Here is a 21,813-nt window from a genome sequence, read left to right on the forward strand (position 1 = left end):
TTAGTGTATGATTCAAGTATTAATCCTGTAACTTGAGCCTCATGAGTTAGAGCCCTGGCCCTTCAGCTTTGAGGGGCCTTGGAAGAGCTTAACTTTGGTGGGCTCCATTCATCTGTAGGCTCCATGGGCTTACCTATGTATTACTCTGACTGTTGCCAATTGGTTGGGTCCAGTTACTATTTTAATTTTCCCCAGTGCCCTATATTGGAAGCATTTTATGGAAAAAATAAAATGGTGGCTAGACTCAGCTCAGAGCTACCAGGCTGGGTTGTTTTAGGAATGTCCAGAATCAGAAGTTGACCCTGCCAGCACACTGAGCCCATGGCAGTTGCAAAGGAATGCCTGGTACACTGATTCCACCAGACCCTTAATTCTGTTTTAGCTTGTCTACATATTTGGGAATCTTTCTCCAGCCATCAGAACTAGAATATTGATTTCCATTTTAAAAAACACACAAAACACCTCAACTAATTAGCATGCTGAATTTTTCATACAATAGCAATTAGTGCTTGAACAGCACTGGGGAGACCCAGAAAACCTACTTGCAGCTCCTTAGAGTATCTGGACAGCATGGGATTTGGCATGTAGCTAGAGCAAAGAAGTAGCAGGAACTGGGGGAGACCTCTCTCATGTGAACAGAACTGCCTTCTGTTCACCCAAAGGGTTGTCTGGATACCCACTGTCATATTGCAGGATGCATAGTTCTGATCCACTCAGAAACATACACATGTGGCAACAGATCTCCTCTATACATATATCCTTGGTTGGGTAAGGAGCAGTGCAAGTAAATTGCTACCTGTACAGTTTCTAGTTTGATTTAGTACATGTAGACCAGTCAGATTACTGGCAGTTGTGCAGATCTGTTTGAGAAGGGAACTAGATTTAGCCTTCTCTTTTCTCCCAACAGGTAATGGTGCTGGACACACACAGGGCACACTGGTTTGGGAAAATAGGCAGTGCTATATTTATAAAATGTTATCCTGTTTTATCTTGTGACTTTCTTAAATACTTTGTCCTTGAGCCACTTGGATAAACACAGTTTGGACCTTATTCATGCAGGTAACTACATATTGCTACATAATAGTGCAATGAAAATGTTTCCTACTAGATATGTTTTCATACTGCTGTCTTAGGAGGAAGGGAAGAAGGATAAGGAATGGAAGGAGAAAAAAGTTCATTGCTAACAACCATTAAGCCAAAAGATTACTCATAGTACATAATACAAGCTAAGGACATTTTATGACACAGTTAAGAGTGGAGAATAAAGGATTATGTAACTTGCCATCCTTATAAGGATAGGAAGCAAAATGTTCCTGTGAGTCATTGTTCTTCTAAAATTCACAGGAACCTATACTGTCAATTATTTATTTGCATTGACTGTGGGTTTGTACACACAGGGCTGCCTTAGGTTCAAACCTTTGGTTTCGGTGTGGGTGTGAAGCCCCTCTTTGCTGGGTCAGCTGATGGCGTTTGCTTGCAAATATCTTCTATGTTATGTTCAAACCCTGGAAAAGTGGCATCTTGCTAACAGAATGGCAACAAATTAAAGTGGCATGGCTCATCTGACATTTTCCCAATGTACGTAGCATAGTGTGAGGCTGATTTAACACCAATGGAGGAAAACAGTAAAGGGCAATTTCTCAGTTATTGCATGCTGCATGGTTTCTAAATAGTACTCAACAGAGCAAATTAACAAAAAATGGTGACATTTGAAGAATGAAAGTTCAAAAAGACTTTCTGTATCTTCTAACTTGAGTATTACTTTTTTAAAAATGGAGATGAAGGGAGATGTACCTTTTGGATCTGGTTCTTTTTAATCGTTTTTAACTACAGAATGACTTCTATGTGGCCTGTTTTAATACTTAATGTGGATGATGGCAATAGAAGGCATTACTTCCTAAGGAAAGGGAAATATTTGTTACAAATTAAAATAAAATATTAAAACTGCTTACAATCTTTGAACTACTTAAATATTTGTGGCAAAGCTCTTTAGAACACAAAAAACTTTTTAAAAAAATCAGCTTGCACTTTTTTTGTTAGCCGCTGGTAGCACTTTTAGTCTTTTGAGCTCTGTTGTACTCCCTAATAAAAGGTGGACTTGTTGGCACTGCTGCCATAGAATACTTCAGTGTTAATTTTTCAGGGCAATATGCCTATGACAGGTATAAAAATAAAATGTTTGCATGAGGCAAACTACCCTTCAGCTATATTGCTTTGACTTGCCCAGCACCAACATGAGTACAGAATTGCAATAAACTCGGGACTCTACTATTATGTCTTGCGTCCTAAGATTAATCTCAATGTTTTCAGAATTAAAACCAAACAATTTTCAAAGTGTTATTGCAAAGGCATCACAATCCATTCTAGCGAAGCAGCCACTTCAACACAGAATTCTAGCTTTCAAAAAATTAGGTAGACTCCTCCCAACTGGACCAATATTACTGAACTGGATGACGTCCAATGTTGTATGAGTTGACTTCCATTCATACAACAAAATATTATCTCCTCCACTAACCTAATACCTCTTACTGATTTATAGCATTTATACCCCACCCTTTACCCAAAAAGTCTTCCTGTGTGTTTTACAAAGAGGACAGTCCCTGCCCTCAAGCTTACAATCTAAATTTAAGACATGACATACAAGGCATAAGGTGAAGGGAGGATGTATATTATTAAAAATGGTTTTTAAAAACTATTTGAAGAGACAGTGATGGTAACCATTCACTTCCTCCTCCTCTCCTGCTCACAGGGCAGTTGGTTGGAATGGCCTCTGTGAGGGGAGAAGGGAGCAATTGGCTTGGTGGTGCAGCAGCAGTAGGTGGGCCAAAAAGCAGGTCCTCAGGTGCTGTTCTTAATACCTGGGCAGTTCCTGTGAGTGCAGGTGATTCTTCACATAGTGTGGTCCAAAACAGTTTAGGGCTTGAAAGGGCAAATAGAGTACCTTAAGTCAAGCCTGGAAACCTATAGCTTCCACAAGCATCCAAGCTGCTGTATATCGTATTCCTTGCTGTTTATGTATACCGTATTCCTTGCCTTTTATGAACTGTCTGCAAGGGCAGCCCTACACAGAATGAATTACAGCAATCTTACACATTCATGAAATATGTTCCAGGGTTTAAAATGGTGAAAACCATTGCTATTTTAGCAACTTACCTATTAATACAAGTAGGAGCTGCAACAAAATGTTCCAGGGTTGAGTGACCTTGGTCAGGATGGCAGTCAACCAACCATTGCCTCCCACAGAATAGAACATTCCATTCCCCTCCTGCTTTACTGTTCTCCCACTGCCCACCACAAAAGACTATTGGTGCTTGCTGTCAAAGGTCATAACCTGGGTTTGGAGGTGTGTCAACCAGTTCTGGATGGGGTTACACCCCCCCTGAAAGACTGTGTTCGCAGCTTGGGGGTGTTTCTGGATCCGTCGCTCCAAATGACAGCCCAGATAGATGCGACGGCCAGGAGTGCCTACTATCAGCTTCGGCTAATACGCCAGCTGTGCCCCTTCCTAGAGTCAGAAGACCTAAAGACGGTTGTGCACGTGCTGGTAACTTCGAGGCTCGACTTCTGCAATGTGCTCTACTTAGGGCTACCTTTGTGCCTAGTCCGGAAACTTCAACTCGTTCAAAATATGGTAGCCAGGTTGGTCACCTAGGGGTGACCACATTACACCAGTCTTAAAAATTTTTCATTGGCTGCCAATTAGTTTCCAGGCAAAGTATAAAGTGTTGGTTACCACCTTTAAAGCCCTACGTGGTTTGGGTCCAGGCTACCTGCGGGAACACCTTCTCCTGTACAATCCGCCCCGCACACTCAGGTCCTCTGGGAAGAATCTACTTCAGTCAAAAACAAGGCTGACAACTAGTACCCAGAGGACCTTTTCTTCTGCTCCCAGTTTGTGGAATGGCTTGCCGGGAGAGATTTGTCAACTGTCTTCCAGAATTTAAGAAAGCCATAAAGACTGATTTCTTCCTGCAGGCCTACCTAGTTGAATTTTTAGATGCCTTTTAATGATGTGCTGCTTTTAGTGATGCACTGGTTTTAAACATTTGAATTGGTTGTATGTATTTTATGGTGTTTTCCAGAGGGAGAGGCGGGTAACAAATAAAATAATAATAATAATAATAATAATAATAATAATAATAATAATAATAATAATAATAATAATAATAATAATTTCTGGCCTACTGAGTATGCTCAGTCCTTATTGGACTGTTGTTGTCCCTGTTCTGTACCTCATATCCCGCTCAGGATTATTTCCCCCCCTAAAGATTTTGCTTCTGCAAACTTTAGGATTACCCTGAGCCTGCTGATAACTCCCTGTTGTTCATCAATGGTGCCAATTTGGCTACATAAGGATCAGTACACAGAGCATGATTTGCTGTTAGGGTATAGCAGGGTAGGCAACCTTTTTGGGCTGTGGGCACATTTGGCAATTTGCAAAACTCTTGGGCACCACCACAAAATGGCTGCCATGGGAGGCATAGCAAAGGACGTTAACTACCCCAAAGACTGAGTACAAGGCATTAAACAACTCCTTTAAAGCCAGTTTTCACAGCAATCCCAGCTGTTGGTAGGAAAATGTATTTTTTCAAAAAAATGGGATGATAAGACACCGTGACAGCTACCAGGAAAGGTGTCTGGGGGCACATTGGTACCCATGAGCACCATGTTGTCTGCTTCTGGTGTCAAGATGCTCCTGGGACAACTTGAAAGATGTACAAGTTCAATGCCACTTATTTCTATTTGAATATCATAGCTTATAAACCAGGAGACATCCAGTCTTGGATGTATGATGGATTTAAATGTGATGCTATTGTGTGGAATATATAAAACCATGGAGGTTTTCCAACAAAGCCTGTGTTGCATTTAATGGGCAGTTACCTGTGTGCTGGCTCTGATGTTAGAAAATATGAAAAAACAAACTTTTGACTTCCTATTTATGTTCACAGTGCCTTCTAGTAGCCCTTCGGGATCTACAGTTGCTATGCAACCTGTTACCAGGATAAAATTCAAGTTGTCCCATTTGTTGTGTATTTTATTCATCAACTGCCCATTTGTCAGCAGCAACAGTACTGCAAGACATACATGTGTTTATAGGATGCTTTTTCAGCCTAGAAATGTTCATAGAATTGCTGGGTAATTCTACACAGTAATTGCTATCTAAGCCTGAGCCAGCAAAACATTCAGTGACTGCTTCTTAGATGGAGATGCTGGGCACTGAAAAGCTAGAATGTGGACCAATTAAAGAGTTTAATCACCCGGCTTTCAATGTATTATTTCGCTACATTTAAGTCAACTGACCTTCATCCGAACCTCAAACCATGTGCTTTTCTGAGAACTGGAAAGGGACAAGGACATGAAAAATCTATGTGGTTGCAATTTAAACAAGCAGGAAAGGCTTACCTTTAATAGTATCTGGAGAGAGATGGCTTGCACACCCCTGGAATAAAATAAAAAAGACAGTTTTAAAGGGTGTGTGTGCTTTATATCTAATACAAAAGAAACAGCTAATGTGTAGCTTTCTCAATTGCAGGTTTTTTTAAGGCTGCGGGTTTGTGCAGTTATGTCTGCTTTACAGTGTATTGACCTTTGCATATATGATCAGGGTACAAGCATCCCTAGTTGTCTCCACTTATTACGGGGGAGGGATTTTAGTTTGCAATTGAAAGTGTTAGTTAATCAATTCAATGCTGCATCCCATCTGTGTGGAGACAGACTTTTTTGTAATATCAGTTCCAGCTGGGATGGTCCAGAGCCAGTCTGAGGCAAAGCAGCAAATACCAACAACTTCTCCAAGCCAAGGTGCATAGTAGCCAAGGCCAATCAAGTTAATTTGACACCTGAGGCAGAAAAACCTGCAAACACCTCTCCATACTCTCTGGCAATAAAAATATAACCAGGCTAAATTAAATAATTTGCTGCTCTTTCATGACATTCAAAACCAGCTGCCAAGGGCAACTACCTCACTCTACTTAATGATAGGGCTGGCTTTTTGGATTCCACATACATGGGTGAATTCATAATATTAGGTGAGTTTCATAATGTTGAGTATATATTTTACACAGTGGAATGCTCCACTATTTTTTTTCTAGTTTGATGCCAGCAGATCTAGCCACTTATGGCAACTCTGGTGAAGAAAGCAGCTACTTTCATAAGAACCCAGCCCAGTCCTATCTATGTTTACTCATCAGAAAACTATGCAGTGGTTAACAGGGTATATCCCCAAGTAGGTGGGTATAGGATTGCAATTTTAAAGACTAATTTCCCTCTGCCATTCACTCCTAGGTGTGTGAGTGGGGGTGGGGAGAGATACAGGAGTTACAATCTGATCCTAATGTTGACTGAGAATTAGCTGTGTAAGAATCCTAAATATGTTTTATTTGAAAACAGTGGAATTTGCCTGTATTTTATGTTTTTAATGTATTGTGCACCACACAGAGAACTTTGGTTCCTGGGCAGTTTATTTTGATTAAACATGATTGAGATTAGGCTGCTACTTTCCCCATTTCATCTATAAGCATGCATTGATGAAAATGGATGGGGAATAATCCATTTGTTTTAACACTTTTCCTGTCCCTGGATTCAAGGAGTAAACAAATCTTAAGAACATAAGAGCCATGCTGGTAAGACCAAGGGTCTATCTAGTCCAGCATTCTGTTCACACAAAAGCCAACCAGCTTCCCATGGGAAACCCACAAGCAGGACATGAGTGCAATAGCATCCTCCTGCCCATGTTCTTCAGAAATCAGTGCACATAGACATACTGCCTCTGAATCTGGAGGGAGCATATAGCTATCAGGATTAATAGCTATTGATAGCCTTCTCCAATCCCCTTTTAAAGCTATCCAAATTAGTGTCTGTCACTACCTCTTGAGGCAACAAATTCCTTAGTTTGACTATGCCCTGTGTGAAGAAGTCTTTCATCTGTCCTGAATCTCCCACCAATCAGCTTCATGGGATGACCCCGGTTCTAGTATTATGGGAGAGGGAGAAAAATGTCTCCCTCTCCACTTCCTCCACATCATGCATAATTTTGTGCACTTACATCGTATCCCACCCCCTTACTGCCTTTTTTTCTTAGCTAAACAATTCCAGCTGTTGTAACCTTTCCTCTTGTTAGCTGGCCTTGAGTAAAATTAGGGCTGACGCTACCATTAGGCAGAATGAGGTGTATTTACTTGGTTCTTACTGCATTTTTACCACCAGGGATGGAGAGAAGGGCTTCTAGATTTTCTGCCTTATTTGCCAAAATAACTTGGATGGCTTTGGGTACTACCCACTTTGACTTAGCTGGGGACATCATTTTCTGCTCTGCTCCCTCAGGCAGCAAAATGTCTTGGGATGGCAGTGAACAAGCCTGCACTGTCTAAGGAGCAGCAGGGGTGGTGCCAGACTATTTTGCACCCTAGGCAAGGTGAGCTACTTTCACACACACACACACACACCCCAAAAGCCAACTTTGATTCTTAAGAACATACGTTTCCTGGAAAAAATAAGCACAAAACTTGAAACTGCTAAATTTATTTTAAAGTGCAAGAAATATGTCATGCCAATTATAGCAAACAAATTGGAAAGGAATGTCTATGGGTCTAAAATGCATTAATAGGAATATCACCTCCAAATCATCCCCCCAACACACACACACTCAGCATCACTCACTCCAAACAAACACACGCATGAACACATGCACAGGGTGACCATATGAAAAGGAGGATAGAGCTCCTGTATCTTTTAACAGTTGTATTGAAAAGGGAATTTCAGCAGATGTCATTTGTATATATGGAGAACCTGGTGAAATTTCCTCTTCATCACAACAGTTAAAGCTGCAGGTGCCCACAACTCAACTGTTGTGATGAAGAGGGAATTTCACCAAGTTCTCCATATATACAAATGACACCTGCTGAAGTTCCCTTTTCTATGCAACTGTTAAAGATACAGGAGCCCTGTCCTCCTTTTCATATGGTCACCCTACACATGCATTCATTCAAAGACCCCATGCACCCATACATTCTCTCTCTCTCTCTTCTGGGCGTGTTCCGGAAGTCTGAACATGGAGCCGCCCCACCCCAGCGTCCCTGGATTCACTTTGGCTGGGCGGGTGCGGAGCGCTATCTTACCCACCCAGGCCTAGCTGAATCCTCGGACCGGACCGGCTCACAGCTAATGCGCGTGAGTGCTGCGCTGTCTAGGTGGCCACCTGAGTGGCCTCTATAGTAGCACCGGCCCTGAAGAGCAGAGTGTTTTATGAATGATACATTTCAGAGGGAAGAAGAGCCTTGTCAGTCAGTACAAGGCGCACATAAATCCCTGTGGCATTTTAAAGGCCAACTTTCATGGACTACCAGAGCGTCTGCTGAAGTCGGCCGTACAACAAACCCGTTAATACTACAGGACTACTTTTCGGACGTGTGTGTTTATGAGGGACGTGTCCGGGGCGGGGGCATGCGGTGGGGAGGGCAGGAAAGCCCCCCTCCCTGAATTCAGGACTCGATTGGAGAAGCGGTGTGCGTGTGGAGGGGGCCCAAATCGTCCCTGGGTTTATCTGTTTTCGGATTTGGGTGGCTTGACCGCCCCTAGCGCGCCTTTGCCAGGCGGAAAAGGGACGCTGTCGCTTTAAGGATTCGGCAGCAGCGCCCTGTGCCGCCTCCATCCCCACGCGCAGGCAGCTGCTAGGGGCGGGCAGAGCGGCGGCGGGAGCAGCAGAGGAAGGCAGTCAGCCAGCCGGCCGGCCCACTAGCGGCGTGCTTGCTTGCCCGCCCGGCGCCCTCGCCGCTTCGCAGCATGTCCAAGCATCCTTCTTCGTACGGCAAGAACGGGCTGGCCGACCCCATCTTCCAGGTACGGTTCCCGCGGCTCTTCCTGGCCGCCGCTTGCCGCCAGGCTGGCAGACCCGTGTCGCGCGCGCTCCGTCTCTCGCCGGTGCCTACGGAGGGCTCCGGCACCATCGCTTCGCAGGGGGCGGTCGCTCCTGCCGCGGCCTCGGTGGGGGAGGCTTGGTCGATTTTTGCAGCCTTCGTGCTCTTGGGAGCCAGACCGGCTTGGGGGACGGGGGAAGAGAAGCAGGCATGGGCGGCAGTCTTCTGATCTCGGGGGTGGGTGGGGGGAGTTTGTGGTTTACAAGGAGTTGCTTCCCTGAAAGTGATCTGGTTTTTATTACCCCTCCTCCTTCTCCTCGTTTTCCTCTCCCGCTTCCCTCCGCTGCTGCTTCCAGGGGAGCCGAGGCACGGCGACCCGCAGGAGCCGTTTGAAAAGGTCCGATGGTAGCACAACTTCCACTAGTTTCATCCTCCGGCAGGTAAGATTGTAAAATGGGGATTGTCACTGGCGGCAGGAAGCAAGCACATTGGGGTGGGGGGTGGGGGGTGGCTGCCTTTCTGGCGCTCCTGCGCAGCCACCAAAGTGTGTCAAGCTAGAAAAGTGGCCGACCTTCCTCGCTGCTAATATTTAAAGGGACACTCTGGCTATTGATTTTTTATTTATTTTCTTCTTTGGATGTGTTTGCATTCCTCTGATCAAAAGGGCTGTTTGTAAAGGGATGTACCTTGTGACCTTCATTCTGTAAAGCCTCTGATAAAAATGGCTGTGTGTTTTTTATTTTTAAAAAGTGCAGAGCGAAGTGAGTTTAGTATATTTGTGTTGGGTAAGTAAATACAGGCACACTCACAGAGAGAGAAAGATGCACATGCAGTCTATTATATGACTTGGATAGAAGCTGCATTTGTGCCCTAATTCTGTAATAATTTCTTAAGCGTAAATTCCATTGATTTGACTGGAAGGTTAATGGTTGTGTTCTGAAAGGAATAATGAATCATTTTTAAAATGTCGTTGTGCTAAGTGGTGGGAAGCTGATGCAAACCTGGAAACAAGTGTGGATCTTGTCTTGGAGGATTGCAGCCAGGCAGTTCAGACTTGGTACACCAGTTTTTGTGAAGTCAGTGCAACTAACAGCAAATTGTGATGGTAACTTCAGGGTATTCTGGCAATTGAGGTGGCTGGATCTCCCCTTATCCTCCCCTTTCCCCACACTTTTCCATTGCAGAGATTGAATGGATTCATAGTAGACAATTCACGTGAGGGGGTTTCTAGGAGTGTAAATTAGCAGTTTACGTTCCATGATCTGTGTGAGAAGATCCCTTTAGTTCTTTGCATGTAGTCCAAATAGAGCTTTGGACAGGTGGCACACCTAACTACAGGGCCGGCCCTACTATTAGGCAGAGTGAAACAGACAGCAGTTTCTGGGAGGCAGCAGCAAGGTGTTGGGAGGAGAGTTGTGTGCCAATCGGCCTGGGTCTGCTAAGTTAGTTTGCTGTCTTCAGATGTGGTGGAAGATGCTTGTCCTGTCATCTGTTGAAGAAAGATTCAATTGCCAAGACAGCTGTGGAACATGGAATGGGGACGGGTGCCATCTTGTTCTTTGCCTCAGGCAGAGAAATGTCTTGGGCTGGCAGCGCGCAATTGTCTTCCCATTCACAGGTTTGGCCTATTCAGGACAAAGTCTGCACGGACTGAAAAAGAGTGCCAAAAAATGTTGTGTCCTAAATTGACCAAGGATTCAGCCCTAGAAATTCTTTACGTTAAGGGATTCTTTACAGCCTGCTCAGAGGCACCTGGAATTAGTAGAGAGTCAATCCAGGGCACAGGATGTGGTGTTTTATAAGCTCCAATGCCAGGGGCTGTTCTTTCTCTTTTTAAATTGTGCTGCCCATAACTCATGTAAATGGAAAAGAACAAAATCAAAGAATCGAAAAAGAATCAGACCTAGCAGGCCTTTTCAACATTCTAATGTAGTTGAGGCAGGAGGGAGGGGGAGAGCGACGCTACTGAGCGTGTGTCGCGCTATGCCTGAAGAAGGCCTCTGTATTCACCCTAATAGGATGAATAAATATTAATTAAAAATCAACCAAAGGGATTTTTTTTTTAAAAAAAGAAATGCTATTCCACCAATTAGAAGGAAGGAGAAAGAAGACACCACCACTGGATTAATGAGTAAGGGGGTTATTCCTCCAAATTTAGTGGATAAAAAAATCGCCAACCTAAATCACAGTGAGTGTGAGAGGTCCCTCCCTTTTCTACTTTAAACTGCCCTCAGTCTTTCACCAATCTTCTTGAAATTTTCAGGGTATGTAAAACCAACATTTCTTTCTGGCACATGTAAATTGGCACATGTAGATTGGTGAAACATTTTCGATTTTATGAATGTTAGAATGACATCTCCAATTACCCCCTTTGTAATGGTAGAATGCTTTTTTTTACTGTCCAATCTTAACTAAAGGGACACTGCTGTGTCCCTTTAAATTTGTCCATAAGGTCATAACAGAGTTATCTACAGGAGTATTAGGTAATAGGAATTTGGTTTTATTACAGGAACATAGAAATAAGACGCATGACTGGATACAAAGCTAGGAGATGAACTGAAAATTACCCTGGAAATTACCACAACTCTCCTTATATAGGAAAGTTGTGGTAGCTTGTCTCTTAACTCTTTCCAATATGTAGCATGTTCCACTTGCTGCCCGCTAGCACTTTTCAATTACTTTTACTGCCTGTCTCATTGGAGTTTTCTCTTGCATATAGTGATAGAATGGGTTAGATGTCCTGAGCTGAACTAGGTCATATTCTGTCAGCTCCCTTCTGTGATGCGCTGTGATCATTATATTTAGATTTGCATGCCGGAAAATTCTTTGTTACTGCCTTGTGTGCCACAAATTTCTTTGAGCACCTTCACATGTATCTAAAGTGAGTGGGTGCATGTCTCTCTAGTATGTGTATCTGTGCATGGATCGAAAGAACTGTGATTTAATTCCATGTGCCGTCGCAAGCTGTTTCTCAAACAGCGGCTACTCGATCTTGCGTGGCAAGCCACTTTTGAAGCTAAAGGGTGTTTCAGTTTCAGTGATATAACCATAGGTCAGAGCGAAAAGTAAATGTTCCACTGGATATGCTTAACTTCTTGGGTGTGCTTAAAGTAGCTGCTCTTTGGGTCATAGGTGCAGTCAAAATCGATGCACTTAACTGGAATAAGCTCTATTGAAAACAGTGGGACTTCTGCGTGGCTATGCATAGGATTAGAAGTGCTTCACCTTGGCTGAATCAGGCCCAATATATTCTAGCAAATGCCTACGAATATGCATGTTATACCTGTGAAAATATTTTCACAGGCTCTTCTATGCAGTGGTTCATGTGGTATATTGTAGCATATCCAGCATTCAGCCTAGGGTTCCATGGAACTTTAGGGCTTTGCATTGTGGATTTAGTATGGAAGAATGTTTGGGTATGTGTTATTTTCTGACACTGGGAGACATTGGGAGAATATTTTCTGACATTGGGAGAATATTTTCACAGCCATAGCATGCATATTTGCATGCATTTGCTAGACTAGTAAGTTCCACTGTTTTCAGTAGAGTTTTTTTAAGGTAAATGCATGCGATTGTAGCCTAAATCCCTTTGATTTTAGTAGCAGGGCTAAACACATGCATGAGTCCCTTTTGTTGACATCAGTGGTACTGAAAAGTGCTTAAGTTTGGCTGGATTGTGTTTACTATGTATTTTTTTTTTGTTTTTGTTTTTTACATGTAAACTGCCCAGAGAGCTTCAGCTATGGGGCAGTATATAAATTTAATAAATAAGTAAATAAATAAAATGGGTGTTCTTTGCATTTGTGTTTGTTATCCTAGTTATCATTTCTGATTTTTTTAAACAAACTAGGCTGTATTGCATGTTAAGAATGTTCTATGGACATCGTTCTTGCATTGTTAAAGCAAAACATGATGGCAGTAAGGCTTTGTAACCAACACAGTGTTCTTTGTGGTCATCTTCACTTCTTCTACTTCTTCTTCTTCTGATAAGAAGCAGCCCTTTCTGAGGCTATTAATTATCGTTAGTGTGAAAGCCAAGTGTAATAAATCTGTTGCAGTCTGATTTAAACCAGCAATAGGTTTTTTGTTTTGTTTTTTTTGTTTTGGGTACAGGTTGTTTACCAACAAACCCTACAGTAACAGAAAATCTTCATTAAGATGTTTTATACGGACTCATCTGTCCATCCATCTGCTGCCCCCTATTCTTTATCTTGTTGCCATTTCATACTTCTCCCAGGCATCTAACAGCATATGTTGAGTTTTTAACTGACCTCAGAACAGTTGTTTTAAATAGATATTGTCTGTCCTGGTATATAATCTGTTTTTATGCTTTTTATTGTTTTAAATTTTGTATATCGGTTTTTAATGTTCCATATTTTAATCTTTGTAAACCACTCAGAGAGCTTCAGGTATGGGGTGGTATATAAATGTAATAATAATAATAAAAAACATTGCAATTTACAGAAGAACCCTCTATTCTTAATTCTTCTAGCTGAGAGTTGTAAAGTTTGGCAGAGCATGACATATGCTGGCAGAATACCCAGAAATGCCAGCTGTTCTACTGGTGTAGACATGCCCGCAGAACAGCCAAAACAGCAAAGTCATGGGCGGGACAGGAGCACACTCATGCCATGTCCTACACTCTTCTACACCACAGCCATGTGCCCTGAGGCTGAGTGGTTAGGGTAGACCTCACACTGTTCCCAGATGTGGAGCAATGAATTTCCCTTCCATTAACTTCAGTGGGGTGTGTGTGTGTGTCTAGCTGACCCCACATTGCCACAGCACAGGTCAGAAATGGTATAATTTGGTGCCCAATAATAGCACACCACCAGTAAATAAACCCCACAAAGGGAAGCTACAACTCTTTGCCACTCTGGCCTCAGGTCCTGCACACTTAGAGATCACAGGGGAGAACTTTGGTTGCGGGAACTATGGTAAAGATCAAAACAGCCTCTCCCCAGAAGACACTTAGAAACTTGAGTCCATTGCTCATACATGTCTTCCTAGAAAACCGCCCCCCCCCCCACACACATGTACCTCAGCTTCAGGACTCCAGACACAAACACCCAACTGCACTCCACCCCCAGGAGCCCTGCTGAGGTGAGTGGGTGGCAATGCCACCCGTGTGTCTTCCCCTTTCTGGATCCTCCCCCTCCCAGTTGCTGATCAGTAAAGACAATGACTTTGCCACCTGTCTGGCTTCTTCGTTGCTAGGGAGTGGTGGTAGATAGCGATCCCTTACCCACCCCACACCCTAGTAAGATCTGGTTTCAACTGGCCTCAGGAGAGGACCCTGAGGGAGCGAGCAGGGAGCTCGATGGACTCAGGGCCAGTGGCTCCACTTTGCTGTGCTCACTCAGGTTCCCTAGACTGAGCAGCTAGGCCTGTCAAAGTGCACACATGGGATGGCTACAGCTGCTATGCTGTACGAAGCTGTCACTGATTGGAAGCGGTGGGTGTGAGAAAGGAGAGAGACAATGAGTCCTGTTGGGATGCTGCCTGGCAAGGAGATGGGTCACATGGGCGAAAAGGGCTGGTTGGCCTATGCAGCGCCAGGTTCTTGGTCCATGCAATGTTCCTGCTGATTGGCGCAGCTGTGCCTGAGTTTGTGGGGTGCTCCCCATCTTTCCTAGTGGGACTCCCGCACTTAAAATATGAACTGCTCTGTCTGGAAAGGCTTCCTCCTGCAGCTTTGATGCTCGTGGAATCTATGGCTGGGTCCCCATGAGGCCTGATTCCTGTCTGCTGCTGTGGCTGAGTGGTATAGAAATAGCCCTGTGGGGTTTGCAGTGTAGATTGAAGTCTTGGGAGCTTCATTGCTTTTGCCCCCAACATGACTGTTTTTGGCCAGGAGAGGCGGGTAAGAAATACATTTATTATTATTATTATTATTATTATTATTATTAAAGGGTGAGCAGTAGCATTTCCCTCCCTTCTCCCAGGTGGGGCTCGGATTGCTGTCTCCTGCTTCCCAACTCAGTGCCACTGGAGGTTGCTCCGGCCTGTGTGTGTGTCTTGGGTGTCCATGTAGCTCCTTTGGTTGCTTGGCAACAGGGCCTTTTTCTCCCTCTGTCGTCCCAAGGAGGGCTGCATGTGTGCTCTTTACAGCTCCACTGCCCACGCAGCAGTGTGGGTTCTGTGTTGCGTGCAACCTCCTTCCTCCCCTTTGTTTGTGTTGTACTCTTTGTGAGGAGCATTAGAAGATCTGAGTCGCCTCTCCTGTTGAGATGCTTGGGACTGGCAGTAGCAGCGTTGTTGCTGTCTGAGGCACACGGGCTGCTAGAGGCGCCGTAGTGTTCGTTTTGTGCATGGTGGATGTGGCGATACAGGTCTGTGCGCTGAGGGCGTGTTCCCATCTTGTGCATTCATTGGCTCCTTCTGTGTGTTGGCAGCATGAAGTCATCATGCACAGTTCCTGATCAGTGGGGTCTTTCTGGGACTGCTACGGGTGGGCGCGCCATTTTTATGGCATCTGGAGATTTTTTGAGTGTGTTTTCCCCTCTGAGGTTGTGCATGTACAGCAGGGATGCCGAACCTTTTCCAGCCTGAGTGCTGGATTCCATTTCAGAGAAGCTCTCGTGGGCCGCATCCCAGTGGTGGGCGGGGCCAAAGGTTAAAAGGGCCAAAGGTCAAATTACACACATAAAAATACCAGCATATGGTGGTGTAAAGCTCTTACCGGCAGTAACTAAACCTTTTAGAATGGTGAAAAAAACTGTACAAAAACTGGGAGATCATCAGTGGTTGGCAGAAAGGGGAAGGGAACCTTGAAGGCCAGATTTGACCCCTGGGCCTGAGGTTCCGCACCCTTAATGTACAGTGGCTGTTACACCAGCCTAGAAATGTTGAGTTTAGTTCTATTTTCTAAGGTTTTTTTCCTCAGCCATGGCAAAAATCCACATTTATTACAGTTCTACTCTGTTTTTGATATTTTTATATTGTAATTTACGCAATCATTGAGCAGTAAGAGGTAATTTATTGTTCAAAGTGATTATTTGGTGGCTATTTTGGGTATGCAAAATAAAATAGGGATCTTTGTAGACTATGTTAGATTCAAATAAATGAAATGAGTGCCTTTAATGTACTGAGCTCAGAATGTTGGTTGCTCTGGTAAATCACATGGGATGAATAGATTACAAAAAAATACACAAGCAGTTCAACTTTTCATTTGTGATGGCATTCAGTTGCTTTATGGCCATTCTCATTCCAGCTTTCTGTGTGTGTGAGAGAGAGAGAGAGTGAGTGAGTGAGAGAGAGATCATTATCCTTATTGTCAGCAAAAGAGAGAACAGAAGAAAGAAGAGCATGAAGCTTAATATAACCTTCTGTCAAAGTCATTGTAATGGTTGCATCCAAAACTGATAAAATGAATCCAGTTCTGCAGGTTTTGCAGATAGGTTGTGGACACTTTGTATATTTGTCAGAAGTCTCTCTCTTAGGCTCCCTCTGAACAGTCTGCTAAGATAAGATGTGTGCCCTTTTCCAGTAAAAGTGTGTGATTCCTTTGCACTCCTGGGTAATAATGCACTCCTGAGTAATAAAGTGTAGGAGGTTTCTCAAAGACTTTAAATAATATTTTAGAGATTATAGAATTAATAATGTATGCTGTTTGTTTTTTACTAGTACCTTCCAGATGTATTAAACTACAACACCCATCTTCCCCAAAGAGCATTGGAATGATGAGAGATGCAGTCCAACACATCTAGAGTGTACTGGGTTGGGGAAGGCTTTTATACAACAAGGCATCCACCCTTTTGAATGAGAGAAGCCATTTTAAGGACTTGCATAATCAGTGGTTATTTTGATCAAAGCCAGTGACCTGGTTCAAATGTGATGCCTAACTATGGGTTAAACAACCCATAGTTATCCATGGCCATGTTGGAATGAGCAAACATGCTGCCCTCCTTGCACTCCTCTCTTCCCCTTAACAACTGGCTTTGTAAATGCCCCAGGAACACCCTGTTTTTTCTGCATTGCTGAGAATATGGTGTTTTTGGCTCCTTGTTTTATTATGGGATAATTTCATTTAAAATAGCTATTACTTTGTCTGTGTAGAGGTGAGCAGAGTTCCAAATTCAATTGAAGTACACAACTTTGTGCCTGGAAGTAGTGATTTTATGAGCTCAAGTAATTTGTTCAGGATGAAATTTCTAAATCTTCAGCCTCTGAAACATCTTCTCATCAGTATATGAGCTTAAAAAGCTATCAGACCTCACCAGATCAGGCTACAAATGTTAAGTTCTATAAATGCTTTATATGTGAGCCAGGGCTCCCATTGGAGTTGGAAAGGCTGGAGATGGGACTTAGGGCAAAGTTGTTAGTAAGCACTTGAAAGCATAAAGAAGGCATAAAGAAACCATGTACTGCAGAACAGGTCTGATAGCGAATATTATTTCAGCTGAATATTTGGGTAGAATATCCTTACTTTTTAAGAAAAGCTTGTCACTGGAACAAGTTGCTGAGGGAGGTTCTGGAGGAAAGCATTTCTGGAGGATTCCCAATGGTTTCTGGTGGTGCTTGGTAGCTGTTGGGTCCATAAATGGTCAGTTGGTGTAGCTCCTGCTCTGCAGTGGTCAGCAAGCTTAGCTAATTTGTACGACATAGAGTCTTAATGCAACCTTTCCCAACCTGGGTGCCGTCTAGATGTTTTGGACTTCAGCTCCCATCACCCCAGCCAGCATGTCCAATGGTGAGGAATGGTTAGAACTTGAGTCCAAAACACCTTGAGGGCAACAGGTTGGGGAAGACAGTCCTAATGAAACCAAGTTAAAGTTGCTGGACCCTTTGTCTTGTGAATAAGCCAGCCTCTTTGGTTATTACTATTATTATTAATTTCATTTCTATACCAACGCTCTCAGTGGTTCACAACAATTCAGATAAAATGTGGTATATATATTTTAAATATGCAAAATTCAAAACAATGTAAACAGGTGAAATATCTCAAAAGGAGCCTAGCAAACCAGGAAATATAACGACCAAGCTCTCGTTCCCACCACCACTGCCTACTTGCCCACTGGGTCACTGCCTGTCAAGCAAGCAAGTGGTAGCAATGGTGGGAAAGAGGATGAGGAGGCCCATTAAAGAGGTCCTGCCGACAGCTGTCAAAAACCTGGAGATGGCACACAGATTGGTACACAGCCCTCCTCCTGAGAAATGTGGCTGGGAACATATTATTTAACCAATTCTGGGTAACAGGACTACTTAGCTGCTGGGCCCAATTTACCTTCAGACCTTAAACTCAACAGCGAGGATCGACCTTCTTCAAAGAGTGCCCTTCATTAAGTTTATTCACGAACGGCCTACTCTCTCATGTCAGGAAGTTAGGGGAACTGGAACAACAGGCCCTTGTCAGAACATTGGGTTGTCTCAAAAGCTTTGCAGCACATATGATTGCTTGAATTTTCCTCCTATGTTCTATTCAAGATCTAATGTTAACACATGTCCCATTCTTGCTCTGATCTTACTCCCTTTTACCCTTGATTTATTAAAATGTATTACTAATGATATGTTTTATATGCTTACGTTATCTTATTGACCTTTTGCTTGGAATAACTGTACCTTTCTTTTTCTGGTCTATTGACTGTAAATAAAGGATTGAAAGCTTTGCAGCAGAGGGTTTCAGCCTCCAGTTGGGCGTAGCTCTAGACCATCGACTTTCGAGCGCTGGAGGCTGAGCTGTGTAGATAGCCAGTAAGCCACCTGCGCTGCCCCTCCTAATCGAGGTCTAAGCCTAAGGTATCTTGCCAGTTGGTTAGATCAGATGACTGTTGGGAACTGTCTTGCAACTCTAGGATTCTGTGATCTAGTGTTTGCTGGGTCAGGGCTCAGCTGTGTGCCTGTCACATTTGAATTCTATTACATCTGACAAGATGTACGTCCCAAATGTCCTTCTCTGTTTTGCAGTTTGTTCAGTGTCTCGTGGTTTTCAGTCCCTGGTGAGCTTCTTACCTCGGAATCTCTGCAAGCCTGAAAACGCATGAGCGGTTTGGTGAGAGAGAGCCTGGCCAACCCGCTGAGACATTGGTTGTTACAGGAGGTCAGATAAATACTCATAAATTTGTCATCTTCATCTTACTAGCCAGGGGCCTTGTAGCTCTGTTTATCATTTAAAAGAATCTGTTTGTGTGTGTGTTGCAGTTTGTTTCCTTCCTAACGTTTATTTTCTAAAATTTTGCTGCTTTTATTACAATATTCTTTTGCCTTATTTGCGCTGGGCAAACTTTGCTGTTTTAAAATTGTTACTACTATGTTAAAATCAGTTTAAGATTTGTCCTCTTCCAAGAACAGGGCTTAAGCTTTACTTATAATATTATTGTTGTTGTTGTTGTTGTTGTTGTTGTTGTTGTTGTTGTTATTATCATCATCATCATCAAAAGATGGCAGGCACCTTATTGGCACCTCCAATAACATTCATGGGGAAGGGAATGCCTCTTCTAAGATGCTGTAATGGGCTCATCTACACCTAGAGCCCTTTCAAGAGTGAGGAGGGATGATCGCTAAAGCAGAAAACGATCATCCCTCACAGGGCACAGTCAGCGAGTTTGCCTTCAATTTAAGGGGAACCATTCTAGGGCAATGTTTTTCTTTTACAACTTCTGACTCTTGCTCAAGAGCAGAGTTGCGATCCTATGCGAAGATGAGTTTTACAAAACACACAGGGCGCTGAAAGACCCTGAGACCCATCCAGAACGTGTCAACAATGCTCTCCCCCTCACTCCCAATATCCATAGGCTCGCTCTGCACAGCTGGTTGCCTGTTTGCTGAGCCCTGCTACTCGTGAGGAACAGCAACAGCTTCATGAAGGGAGGAGACTCCAGCTGTGCACCTCAGGATTTCTGCGAGAGTGGGGGAGAACTGAGGGCTCATCCCTAGATCACTGCAGGATCAACTGTGTGTCATGTGGTGCAGTCTTGATACTATTCTGGAATAAACGGCTGGTGTGGATTAGGGCAATGTGTAAATGTGCCATCTATAAACTAAGTATGCATTTTCTCCTTCAAAACTTTAATCCTTACTTCCCTGAACCTCCAGGTATGTTGGACTTCGCATTCCTCAACCCTGGTGCCCTCCCAATGTGTTGACTATACATGCTGGCTGGGGATGGTGAAAATTGTAGTCCAACACATCTGGAGGGCACCAGGTTTGGAGAAGGCTGCTTTAATCAAAGAAGTCATTTGATTAGCAAACTGAGATTTCCTTAATTGGGGGACAGTCTGAATCACAATACGTCTAATTGTCCTTCCTCCCTGTCATGCCCTGGATGATGCAGCTGGAATAAAGGAGTTATGGGTATAAAGAATGTCATGGTGTTGTGGCTGCTTCTGTGATTTTTGTTATGTCAACTCTTGTGTCCCAGAGAAAGTAGATGGGAGGATGGACTGCCACTTGTACTTGCTACTTAACTTGGAATGGAACTACGTTTGTTCCAGGGCATGGTTGGAGGGCCTACCTTACTGAAGCTAACCAGGTCTGGGAACCCCAAGTAAGCCACTTTAAGTTCCATGATGGAAAAATGGCAGGATCTGAGTGTGCTAATAAATTCACAACTGTGTCTTTCTTTGAGGGCCAAACGAAAAGTTTGGCTAATCACATATAAGGTCAGTGATTGGCTTACTTACTTGAGTGTAAATGCACACAGCCCTGATTCAAACAAGTTGAAAACAAGTTAAAACCAGCAATAAAACTATCAGGACGCAATAAAGCTAAAAGGCCCTCTCATCTGCTGTGAAATGCCTGGGAGTACCAAAAAGTCTTACTGTTTCTCCTTCAATTGAGCTCCATGATCAAGAAGAACCCATGTATGAAGAAAATTCCTGTGAGGGGTTATTGGCATGGGAAAATCAGTACGTGTGGGAAGAGTTTAGCACCCCGCTTTCACTGCAAGTGCTCCCCTATCTCTGAATTAATGTTAATTGGCAGACATGAGTTTAGGAAATAGGCATTTATTTATTTATTTATTTATTTTATTACATGCTTATACTGCCCAACAGCCTAAGCTCTCAGGGTAGTTTACAACTAAAACCATAAAATCCAGTTTAAAACTTTAAAATCCCATAAATCCAGAATAAATTGCAATCCAGGGAAGGCTTGTTTAAAAAGATATGTTTTTAGGAGGCATTTAAAAGTTATTACATTTTCCACCTCCTGAACTGCACGAGGGAGAGGCTTCCAGAGGGTGGGTGCCGCCACAGAGAAGGCCCGCCGCCCATTCTCTTTGGGTCAGGATGACGAGCAGGGCCTCCTCTGACGATCGTAAATATCATCTGAATGTATATAAAGGAAGGCGGTCTGCTAGGTATCCTGGTCCCAAGTTGTTTAGGGCTTTGTAAGATAATAGCATAACCTTGTACATGGCTCGGTAGCTAACAGGCAGCCAGTGCAGTTCTTTTAACACTGGATTGATGTGGGCAGAACTCGGTGTCCCCGTGAGCACCCTAGCTGCTGCATTCTGCACAAGCTGCAGCTTCCAAACCACATACATGGGTAGCCCCACATAGAGTGCATCACAGTAGTCTTAATTGTGAGGTTACCAGTGCATGAATGACCATGCCTAAGCTATCCCTGTCCAGGAATGGCCATAGCTGGCACACCAACTGAAGTTGATAATGGGCACTCTGGACCACTGAGGCCACCTGGGTCTCCAGTGACAAAAGTGGATCCAGGAGCACCCACAAACTATGGACCTGCTCCTTTAGAAGGTCCATCCAGAACAGGCAAACACCCCAATTCCCAGACCTGAGAACCACCAACCCACAAGGTCTCTGTCTTATCAGGATTCAGCCTCAGTTTATTGGCCCTCATTCAAGCCATAACTGTATCCAGGCACTTAGTGATTTAACACAGTTCGTCACTGAGGGAAACGAGCAAATGGCCATTTTGCATCCTAAACTGTCACGCTTTTATGAACACCACATTGGTTAAGCATGTAACAGGCCACGTATAAGGCAGTTTCAGT

The 21,813-nt window shown here is 43.6% G+C and overlaps 1 protein-coding gene and 1 long non-coding RNA gene across 2 annotated transcripts in view; both read left to right on the plus strand.

The window, feature by feature from the left end:
* LOC134392314 (uncharacterized) overlaps positions 1 to 21,813 on the plus strand; it is a 401,291-nt gene that overhangs the window by 189,114 nt on the left and 190,364 nt on the right. The window lies entirely within an intron of this gene.
* CACNB4 (calcium voltage-gated channel auxiliary subunit beta 4) overlaps positions 8,782 to 21,813 on the plus strand; it is a 165,204-nt gene continuing 152,172 nt past the window's right edge. Inside the window, exons 1-2 of the mRNA XM_063116541.1 lie at positions 8,782 to 8,838; positions 9,212 to 9,295. Of these exons, the coding sequence (XP_062972611.1) occupies positions 8,782 to 8,838; positions 9,212 to 9,295 (141 nt within the window). The remainder of the gene's footprint in view (positions 8,839 to 9,211; positions 9,296 to 21,813) is intronic.

The sequence above is a fragment of the Elgaria multicarinata genome, chromosome 2, assembly GCF_023053635.1.
Source record: "Elgaria multicarinata webbii isolate HBS135686 ecotype San Diego chromosome 2, rElgMul1.1.pri, whole genome shotgun sequence".
NCBI classification, from domain to species: Eukaryota; Metazoa; Chordata; class Lepidosauria; order Squamata; family Anguidae; genus Elgaria; species Elgaria multicarinata.